This window comes from Symphalangus syndactylus, chromosome 11, assembly GCF_028878055.3.
Source record: "Symphalangus syndactylus isolate Jambi chromosome 11, NHGRI_mSymSyn1-v2.1_pri, whole genome shotgun sequence".
NCBI classification, from domain to species: Eukaryota; Metazoa; Chordata; class Mammalia; order Primates; family Hylobatidae; genus Symphalangus; species Symphalangus syndactylus.
Window position 1 is genome coordinate 133,337,556 of NC_072433.2, and position 11,155 is coordinate 133,348,710.

General features: G+C 53.2%; 1 protein-coding gene across 2 annotated transcripts in view; it reads right to left on the minus strand.

Moving 5' to 3' along the window:
- SLC7A5 (solute carrier family 7 member 5) overlaps positions 1 to 5,239 on the minus strand; it is a 41,134-nt gene extending 35,895 nt beyond the window's left edge. Inside the window, exon 1 of one of the 2 annotated variants that reach the window (XM_055232716.2) lies at positions 4,565 to 5,239. In XM_055232716.2, the coding sequence (XP_055088691.1) occupies positions 4,565 to 5,102 (538 nt within the window). In that variant the 5' untranslated portion in view covers positions 5,103 to 5,239. The remainder of the gene's footprint in view (positions 1 to 4,564) is intronic. The other variant, XM_063613037.1, reaches the window with a different exon arrangement.
- Positions 5,240 to 11,155: the final 5,916 nt, after the last annotated feature.

An 11,155-nucleotide genomic window follows, 5' to 3' on the forward strand; every position in this document is an offset into this window, starting at 1 on the left:
TCTATGGCTTTTCACTGCTCCAGGAGCAATGTCCACAGATCAGACGCCCAGCCTCTCCTTCACACCCCGGAGCGCCCATCCTGCCCACTGCACCTGTCAGAAGCCCCCCTATAAGGGCAGGGTCTCCCTTCCTGGGACATCCACTGCCCTTCTCCGAGCTGAAGTCAGAATGACCTGAGAATCGGCTTGGTGTTCTACCAGCCTCAGCCAAGCCCACCTCTGCGACAGCACTCCTTTCGAGGGGGCACCAGCTGCAGGGAGTCTGTCCCTTGCAGACCCCTGACCCGGTGACAGATGAATAAAGTACACACACACAGATATTCTGCTCTGCCAGTCCAGCTGCGGGTCCCAATCGCTCACAGGCTCCCTGCTGAGTCCTGGAAACAGTTGCTACTCCGCCCTGATCAGCTACCCAGACCCGCATTTATTCAGTATGATTAATTAACAAAACCTTGAGTCAACACCATTAGAGTATAACAGACATCGTGGACTTCCCGAGTAAAAAGCACTTAAGCACCCACGGTCTTAAGATTACACGAGTAAACAAGCTAGCTAGGTAAGCTACTCTGCCTTTCTTTTATTACTATTTTTATTTGTTTAATGAAAGGTAAAGGGATCAGGCCGCCTTCAGCCAGATCTAATTACCAAAGTTATGCCAACTTCTCGGCCTTCCAAGATTTGTGTCTATTTCTGTAACTATCTATAATATCTTTCCCACCAGAATGATTGAACCCCAACCCACCTCCTCTCTCAGCAGGGGCTGCCTGTTCAGAGAACACAGCTCCTCCTTCTTGCCTCACACACAGGGGCAAGAAAAATTCACTCTTGCAGAGAGCACATTCCTTTCTGTCACTGAAAATCACTTTCCAAAAAAAAAAAAAGCAATACGTAGACACACACTTACCACACACACAGGTGAGTCAGACAAAAACAAGTACAAATGGCTTAGGGACACGAGAAGTGTGGCCCTCACTTTCCCTGAAAGGGATCTTATTAACATTAACCTTCACCTCTGGGTCAGAGAGGGTTGGTACTCTAGAGCCTACCTTGAGGCTTTACCTACTGGGACCAAAAGGACTGCTCGAAAGCTATTTTAGGCCGGGTGCGGTGGTTCAGGCCCATAATCCCAGCACTTTAGGATGCAGAGGCGGGTGGATCACCTGAGGTCAGGAGTTCAAGACAAGCCTCGCCAACATGGCGAAGCCCCGTCTCTGCTAAAAATACAAAAAAATAGCTGGGTATGGTGGGCGCCTGTAATCCCAGCTACTCGGGAGGCTGAGGCAGGAGAGTCGCTTGAACCCGGGAGGCGGAGGTTGTAGTGAGCTGAAATCGCGCCATTGTACTCCAGCCTGGGTAAGAGCAAAACTCCATCTCAAACATAAAATAAAATAAAAATAAATAAATAGAAATACTTTTTAAAGCCCTATTACCACAAAATAAATCCAGGAACGTGTGGCTTGGTACAGCCTCTTTGGAAGGCACATTAGCTATTACATTAGAATCCACACCCCGCTGGGTGCGATGGTTCATGCCTGTAATCCTAGCAAATTGGGAGGCTAAGAGGCACATGCCTGTAATCTAAGCTCGGGAGGTTGAGGCAGGAGAATTGCTTAAACCCAGGAAGCAGAGGTTGCGGTCGAGCCTGGGCGACAGAGACAGACTCTGTCTCAAAACAAAAACAAAAAACAAAAAACCACATACCCTTTTCTCATTTGCACAAAGCTGGGAAACCCCAAATGCCCTCCACAGGGTTCTATGTGGGGGCGGGGGGGCAGTGAGCACACCTGTTCCTGCCGACACAGGGAAGTCTTCTTAGCAGCTAAAGAGGGCAGCCTCTGCATACTGCCTGGAAACATGGCAAAACCATTTTAGGCTTAAAAAAAAAAAGGTGGAGAACAAGTTGTACATTATGATCTTTTAAATTAATAGGCCAGCGATATATTTGTAACAGAAGAAGCTCTGGAAGCGTACACTGTCAGCCACAGAAACTCTGGGGCTGGGGGGTGGTAAAGGAGGAGAAATGTGTCACCCAGGCAGGAGCTCAGTGGCACCATCTTGGCTCCCGAGTTCAAGCAGTTCTCCTGCCTCAGCCTCTCGAGTAGCTGGGACTACAGGTGTGCGCCATCACGCCCAGCCGATTTTTGCTTTTTTTTTTTGGGACGGAGTCTTGCCTTGTTGCCCAGGCTGGAGTGCAGCGGCGCAATCTTAGCTCACTGCAACCTCCACCTCCTGGGTTCTAGAGATTCTCCTGCCTCAGCCTCCCGAGTAGCTGCGATTACAGGCATCTGCCACCACGCCTGGCTAATTTTTTGTAATTTTTAGTAGAGACGGGGTTTCACCACGTTGGCCAGGCTGGTGTCGAACTCCTGACTTCAGGTGATCCGCCTGCGTCGGCCTCCCAAACTGCTGGGATTACAGGCGTGAGCCACAGTGCCTGGGCTGGTTGGAATTTTTAAATGATGATGAATTCATGTATGACTGATGTGTTTTTTATTAGAAAGAGAAAACGAGGCAGCGCCCCATCCTATGTCTCCTTCCTGGGGCCAATGAAGCATTTCCCACAACTCACTCCTGGCACCAGTAGGAAGTCAGAGGCTCAGCACCCAGGGGCTGCCTTTTTTTTTTTTTTTTGAGACAGGCTTGCTCTGTCACCCAGGCTGCAGTGCAGTGGCAGGATCTCAACTCACTGCAACCTCCACCTCCCAGAGCATGCTTCCGACTCATCAGTAGCTGGGATTACAGGCATGAGCCACTATGCCCGGCTAATTTTTGTGTTTTTAGTAGAGATGGGGTTTCACCATGTTGGTCAGGCTGGTCTCGAACCCCTGACCTCGGGATCCATCCGTCTCGGTCTCCCGAAGTGCTGGGATTATAGGCATGGGCCGTCACACCCAGCCAACCAGGGATTCATCTTTTAAAGGTAAGAGTGCAGGCTGTGTAAGCTATTATCCATGTCGTTACATACCGGGCAGACAGGTACCTAGGCAGGAGGGAGACTGAACCAGTGAAATTCTAATGACAAAAAAATCAGAGTCATCCCTTACATTCACATCTCCAACGCCCAACTGGAAGCCACAGGCTGTCTCCACTCCTGTCCTGCTACAATTTTTCCTGGCTTTGGCCTGCATGGTGGGGCGGCTGCTGCGCTCAGAGCCTCAGGGAAGCTTCTGAGCCTCAGAGAAACCACACACACCCTGCTAAGTCTTGCCCTCGGGGCATTCTCACATTTATGAAGAAATGCCTCCCCCTCCCCCTTCTCCCCAAAGTACAGTGTGGCAGAAAACAGCGCCAACAGGTCCTGCCAGTCAGAAGCCACTCCCCTGATTTCATGGCTCATGACCCAAACTATAAATTTAACCCTTCCCACCTTGAATGTGTACACACACTATTGAGATCCAGGCCGATCCTTGCCATGGGATGAACCTGAGAATTGCCAAGACCCGCCTTCCCACGCCACCCAACCAAATCATGTGGCATCTGGTACAAGTGATTTTCCCCCTGAAATCCCGCAAGAAAACTATTTTGAGGCCGGGCACGGTGGCTCACGCCTGTAATCCCAGCACTTTGGGAGGCCGAAGTGGGCGGATCACAAGGTCAGGAGATCGAGATCATCCTGGCTAACACGGTGAAACCTCGTCTCTACTAAAAATACAAAAAAAAAATTACCCAGGCGTACTGGCGGGCGCCTGGAGTCCCAGCTACTCTGGAGGCTGAGGCAGGAGAATGGCATGAACCCGGGAGGCGGAGCTTGCAGTGAGCCGAGATCGCTCCACTGTACTCCAGCCTGGGGGACTGAGCGAGACTCCGTCTCAAAAAAAAAAAAAAAAAAAGAAAACTATTTTGAAAACCAGTTCTCTCTGGCCTGGTGAAGAACACACCAGCACCGAGCCCACCAAAACAGGAGCCCCATGGCTGTTTCCCAGTGTAACCTGGGACCCGCACATGCATTCACCGCAACACACACTAAATCTGCAGCCAAGCTCCCCTCTCTCACTACTGGGCAACCCTCAGGGGGGATCCCTTAGCCTAAACCAGCACGAGTCACTAGCCGCATACGATTTTATTACTACTGTTTTCTTATGTGTCAGCCCGTGTCACTGATTCCTGACGAGCTGGTGTGGAGAGCAGAATGAATGGTTCTTTTTTAACTGCAATTTCCTTCTCACCAACCAGTCAGCAATCGGAGCTCTAACACTAAACCGGTTGCTCAGTTACTCCACGTGGGTGCCACGCAAGAGGTTGGGAGTATCGCTCAGCGGGGCCAACGGGAGGCTGGCACTTGCCTGAAACGCTTAAGTGGGGGAATGGAATGCCCACCAAAGGGCAGGGCACGGACTCTGCTGTCCCGTTACTGAAGATATTCCTAGCCTGTGGGGAGAAGTGTAAAAGAATGAATGAAAGAAACGCACGTGGTTTCTGGGACCCATGACCTTAGGTTAGAACTGCTGGGATGGTCCAGGAACGCAAAAATGTAGAGGTGTGGGATTCAGGGGCGTAGTGATGCAAAGATGCAGGCACCCAGGGACTACGACCTCCCAACCCCCTGCCCGCGCCCCGTACTCACGCACGCAGAGGCAGGCCACGAGCTTGGCTGCCTCCTCGGGCACGGGGCAGGTGGGGAAGAGCGGCTTGAGCAGGTAGGTGGCGAAGACCAGGGCCACGATGTACTGCGATGAAGGCCGGATGATGAGCAGCTCGATCCAGAGCTTGAGGAAGGCGGGCAGCGAGCCGTAGACCTCCAGCATGTAGGCGTAGTCGCCGCCTGACTTGGAGATGGTGGTGCCCAGCTCCGCGTAGCAGAGCGCGCCCACGATGGAGAAGACGCCGCACGCGGCCCACACCACCAGCGCCAGCCCCGGCGAGCCTGCCTCCTTGAGCACGCCCGTGGGCGTCACGAAGATGCCCGAGCCGATGATGGTGCCCACGATGATGGCCACGCCGTTGAGCAGCGTGATGTTCCGCTGCAGGGTCACGCCCTCGCCCTCGCCTGCCGGCGCCGCGCCGTCAGCTCGCTTGGCGGCCAGCATCTTCTCCCGCGCCTCTTCGTTCTCCTCGGCCGCCGGGGCCGCTAGCGCGCGCCGCTTCGGGCCCGCACCCGCCATGCTCTCCGCACCGGCCAGGCGGGGGACACCCGGGAGCCGCAGCCCAGCGAGAAGTGTGCGCTCCGCCCGCCGCCTGCCGCCAGCAGCTGCGTCAGTAACCCAGCCCCGGCCGCCTTTTAGGCCACGGCCCGCCGGCCCCGCCCACCGTCCGCGGCTCCTCCCCGCCCGTAACCCGCCCCCAAGGCCCCGCCCCGGCCCCGGCCCTCGGTCCCGCCCCCTCGGCCCAGCTCGGAGCACGTGCGTCGTCCGGCCCAGCCTGGCGGGCGATTCCCAGGCCCGCGTGGTCCTCGAAGGCCCCAGTCGTCCTGCGCCATGGAGACCCCGGCCTCGCCACCTTCCCCCCCGGCGCCCACGTCACCCCAGCCCGTCCTCCTGGGTGCGCCTGGGCGGGGCCTGGCAGTCAGGGCGCGCCCCTTCACCCACTGGCCCGCAGCCTCTCGTCCAGCCTGGGAGCAGGCGGTGCACCAGGGCTGGCCTGAGGCCAAGGATGGGGTTTGGGGTCCCCCCCCCGAAGGGAACCTAGGCTCCTGTCCCGGATGGGCCGAGGGGATGGAACCGCCCCCACAACCAGCTCCTGGGGCATGGGGGAGGGATGAGAGGATGACCTGAGGGGAAGCTCCTGCAGCCTCCTTCCAGCCTGGGGGCTGCATCAATGGGGCTGGTGAGCCGCGAACTGAGACGAGGGAAGAACCGAACCGAGGCCACCCAGTAATTCCCATTGTATCCCAAAAGAATCTTGCCAAAGACGGCAATCCGGTGCCCGCAGCTTTGAGAAGCAGGCTTTGGGAAGCCAGCAATCTGCCTGAGCTCAGTTTAATCAACAGATCGGGGGGTTCCCCGGGAGCCATGAGACCCCCACCCCCAAATCTAGCTGGGGAATTCAAAGGCGGGCTTCAGCGTGAAGGGGCTTTAAAGCTTGTTATTCCTGGGGAATGCGAGAGGCATCTTAGCTAAAAAGGGTTGAGAGGTAATTTCAGTTAGAGGCGAAGGCTCTAGGCCTGGAAACGGGAAGGAATATAAATACTGCCCCGAGATTGACCAAACTGATGAGCAGCCAAAGACCTGTTCAAAGGGCGTGTGTGGGTCAGGGAGGAAGCTCCTCGGTATCACCCCAACCCAGGGTTCCTTGGTGTGTATCCTAAGGAGTCCTTGGAAGTTCACAGCAGCAGCCTGCACGCATGTGGGGAGGCCTTTGTTCTGGGTGAGCGTTGGGCCTCCCAGGGCAAACACGCAAACACTGGTTGCAGAGCTGGGTGTTCACAGCAAGACAGTCTGCCAGGCAGATGCCTCTGGAATCCACAGAATCCTGAACAATAGCCGTGGTGGAGGGGTGTCAGAGTCCCTGTCATGCTGGGACCTCTAGCTGCAGCCAGGAATGTCCAGGCCCCACCCCGGGGAGGGGGCGGCTGAGGAATGCCAGGGCTTGTCATTCTGGACCTTCTCGCCCCCCCGGTATGGCAGGCATTCCTCTGCAGTGATAAAACCAAGCGAAATCTCAGCAGCCCAGGCAGCCACAGGCAGGGGAGTGTGGAGGTCACACAGATACTAACTTGTAATCTGCCGTCCACATTGCTGGTTGTGGAAGGTGCAGAGAGCCCTCCATCCGCCCTATTCTTCCCGCTGTGCCTGCAGAGGGAAGGAGATAGTACCACCATGGCTGGGCAAAGTCACCGAGTGCTCACTTGAGTCCTCCCCTAGACAGCTTCTTATGCAATAGGGTAGGTACCAGTTAGAGCCATTTTGCAAATAAAGAAGCTGAGGCTTAGTAGGGTTACCTCACTTGTCTGGCCAGCAAGTGGCCTGAGAGCTGTCCTTTTGACTCTGAACTTATATGGTACTTTAAATCATTCTGCCATTCTTCTTTAAGCAACAAGAAGGGCAACCGACAGTCATACCCCAAAGCATAAAATTACAACCATGATAAGCCAAGGACATGACAGGAGGCCGAGTGAGCCAGTGACAGGGACCAGGCAGGTCCAGATAGACTTTTCTGAGGTGGTACCTGGAGCTGAGAGCCCAGGGTGAGTGAGAATTAATAAGGGAGGCTCAGGGGGCCCCACGGGCACTGGGGGGGCCCTGCACAGTTGGTGCAAGTCATGGTTGGTGCTCTGGCAAGTGCTGGAGCCCTCAAGCAGGAAGGGTGACAACAGCCATGAGCGTGTTCAAGTCACACAGCTATTACGCCACCTCGGTCGGTTTTTACTGGGTTTTCATATGACAACATCCTGGATTTATCCAGCAAACCGACTTATCTCAGACTTCCCTGATGCCAGTCCTGAAACGACTTCACCTGAAAGCTACGACTCTAAAATCTTAGCAAAGAGTGCCATCTGGTGGAAAGATTCAGAAGCGTTTTGATTTTTACAGACAGTACAATGGTCTTTTCAGCTCCAGTCAGTAATTTATCAAAAGTTGTATATTTTCAGAGGTTAAAAAAAAAAAAAGAAAAAGAAAGAAAGAAAAGAAAAAGAATTTGTGTCACTCTCGCTTGAGCTGGTTGGGAGAATACTTTCTTTTCTTTTTTTTTTGAAACGGAGTCTCACTCTGTCACCCAGGTTGGAGTGCAGTGGCGCAATCTCAACTCACCTCAACCTCCGTCTCCCAGGTTCAAGCAATTCTCCTGCCTCAGCCTCCGGAGTAGCTGGGACTACAGGTGCCCGCCACCATGCTGGGCCAATTTTTTATTTTTTGTATTTTTAGTAGAGACGGGGTTTCACAGTGTTAGCCAGCATGGTCTCGAACTCCTGGCCTCGTGATCCACCCGCCTCAGCCTCCCAAAGTGCTGGGATTACAGGCGTGAGCCACCGCGCCCAGCCCCCTGCAGGTCCTTGTTAAGGCCTTTTGCAGCATAAATGAGATGAGGCACCTTCTGCCCCACCTCAGAGCGCCAGCGTGGAGTTGAGCAGGCCACCCTCTCTCACAAGGCGAACCCGTCATTATTGTCATTTGGAACAACTGCAGGGGAGCAGCAAGGCCGCAGGGCGAGGGGAGAGAACCCGGTGGATAATCCTTTTTCTAATTATGAGATGAGTCTCGCAGTGCAGGGATTGTGGTTTTCATCTCACCAAAATGCAGGAGTGAGGTCCTGAGCGGATCCTTGCTCTTCCTTTCAAGTCGTTCTTTTTCCCAGGAAAACAACTTACCTGGTAAACCCTGTAAACCAAAAATAAAATTCTAAGGGCCACCCCAGACATCTAAATAGACTTCCTCCTCAGCCAGGGCTCTTAAAATTTAACCTGAAAGACTGGTTTGGGCCAGGAAGGGAAGCGGGGGTCAGACGGCCTCTTTAGACCTATCCCGCACTAACACCAACACAGACTTGAAGTCTGTCAGACTGAAAGATTAACATTTTACAGCCTGTTCTCTTTGAAGCCTGCTAGCTAAAAGCTTCATCTGCATGATACAGCTTTCATCTCCACAGCCTCACCACAACCCAGACATTCTTTTCTTTCTTTTTTTTTTTTGTTTTGTTGAGACAAGAGTCTCACTTATCGCAGGGCGCGGTGGCTCAAGCCTGTAATCCCACCACTTTGGGAGGCCGAGGCGGGCGGATCACGAGGTCAGGAGATCGAGACCATCCTGGCTAACACGGTGAAACCCCGTCTCTACTAAAAATACAAAAAATTAGCCGGGCGTGTTGGCGGGTGCCTGTAGTCCCAGCTACTCGGGAGGCTGAGGTAAGAGAATGGCGTGAACCCGGGAGGCGGAGCTTGCAGTGAGCCGAGATCGCGCCACTGCACTCCAGCCTGGGGGACAGAGCAAGACTCCGTCTCAAAAAAAAAAAAAAAAAAAAAAAAAGAGTCTCACTTATCTCCCAGGCTAGAGTGTGGTGGCACGATCTCAGCTCACTGCAAGCTCCACCTCCCGGGTTCAAGCGATTCTCCTGCCTCAGCCTCCAGAGTAGCTGGGACTACAGGCGCCCGCCACCACGCCCGGCTAATTTTTTGTGTTTTTAGTAGAGACGGGGTTTCACCGTGTTAGCCAGGATGGTTTCCATCTGCTGACCTCGTGATCCACCCGCCTCGGCCTCCCAGAGTGCTAGGATTACAGGTGTGAGCCACTGTGATATATATACACATATAGACATCAGCTGGGTGTGTTGGTGCACACCTGTAATGCCAGCGACTCGGGAGGCTGAGGCAGGAGAATCGCTTGAAACCGGAAGGCAGAGGTTGCAGCGAACTAAGATTGTGCACTGCACTCCAGCCTGGGTGGAAGCGCGAAACTCTGTCTCAAAAAAAAAAAAAAAGAAAATATTTCCATTTACCTCTAGCCTGGAAGCCCCCCTTCCACTCTGAGTTGTCCCACCTTTCTGCACCAAACCAATGTATTTTTTAAATGTACTTGATTGATGTGTCATGTCTCGTTAAAATGTATAAGACCAAGCTGCACCCCCAACTACCTTGGGCGCATGTGGTCAGGACCTCCCGAGGCTGTGTCACGGGCACGCCCTCAACCTTGGCAAAATATTCTTTCTAAATTAACGGAGACCTGTCTCAGATTTGCTGGCTTCACAACCCTTAATTGAAGCGGGGCTTCCTGGGGCCGCCTCACTCCTGTGAGTCCCCTGCTGGGCTGGTTGTCAGTCGTAGGGGAGAAATGTCTGCATCTTTTAACATAGCAAGGGTCCTTGCTTCTTCCGGAGGTTTGTTTTTGGAAAGCCATGATTTTATTATGCTCAGAGGTGAGCTTTTCCTGTCTGCATGCTTGACAAGGTGGGGCTGCCCTGAGTACGATCAGAAATTCCGTTCTGTTTCCGGGCAGATAGGTGTGTAGGGCAGCCACTCAGTGAGTGTTTGGCCTGGGCCAGGCCTTGAAGACTCTTGTCAGTCAAGGAAGATGACCAAGACAAGTCTCCGTCATTTTAGGTTTAAATGCCAACATTAGGGACATGCACCTGAGAGACTGGTCTACGCCTTTCTCCGAAGATGATTTTGAGGGCTTCAATATTGAAAGGGGGAAGGGCAGGATACTGGGAAATACACAATTTTATTGTGAACGGGGTAGGGGAAAATTCAAGTTTTTCTTTGGTTTAGTGACTCTGCCGTTTTACGTAAGCTACCCTAGATGATAGGGCAGCGGAAACAATGAGATATGCATTTCCTTCAGGTGGGCGGAAGGATGACTCAGTTCTGCCCCTCGTCCCAGCACCTGTGAAAATAAGCTAACGGTTCACATTGCCAGGGTGAACTTTAACAGAAGAGCTTTAGGGTAAAGATCTCAGAGCCCACAAGGAATTTCCTTATGGGCAAAATGTGAGGGAGGTGTGTAGCTTCTCATTTTTTTTTTTTTGAGACGCAGTCTCACTCTGTCGCCAGGCTGGAGTGTAGTGGGTCGATCTCAGCTCACTGCAACCTCCGCCTCCTGGGTTCAAGTGATTCTCCTGCCTCAGTCTCCCAAGTAGCTGGGATTACAGGCGCCTGCCACCATGCCCGGCTAAGTTTTGTGGTTTTAGTAGGGACGGGGTTTCATCATGTTGGCCAGGAGGGTCTGTAATTCGTAACCTCAAGTGATCCACCTGCCTTGGCCTCCCAAAGTGCTGAGATTACAGGTGTGAGCCACCAAGCCCTGCCAAGCTTTTCGTCTATGTAGGTATTTGTTCCTAAATAATTAGGAACCGAAACAGGAGGCCGGTTCCCATGACACGGTCACCAGCTTCACTTTTCCCTTTGGGGTCCCAGGATTTATGTTCCTTTCACACTCTCTATGCCATTTAATTTTTGCAGCAACTATAGCTAGTCCTCATTTATGGTTGGAGAAAATGGGCAGTTCAGTAAATGGCCAAGCCCAGCTTCAGACCCAGGGCGAGCCTTTCATCCTCATGGCAGTGCTGACGGCCATGCTGATGGCGCCACTTACACGGGCAGCCAATTTCATAAGCATGTGGATTCTCCCAGTTAAAAGAGAATTTTGGCCAGGGGCGTGGTGGCTCATGCCTGGAATCCCAACACTTTGGGAGGCTGAGGTGGGCAGATCACGAGGTCAGGAGTTCAAGACCAGCCTGGCCAACATGGTGAAACCCCGTCTCTACTAAAAATACAAAAATTAGCCTG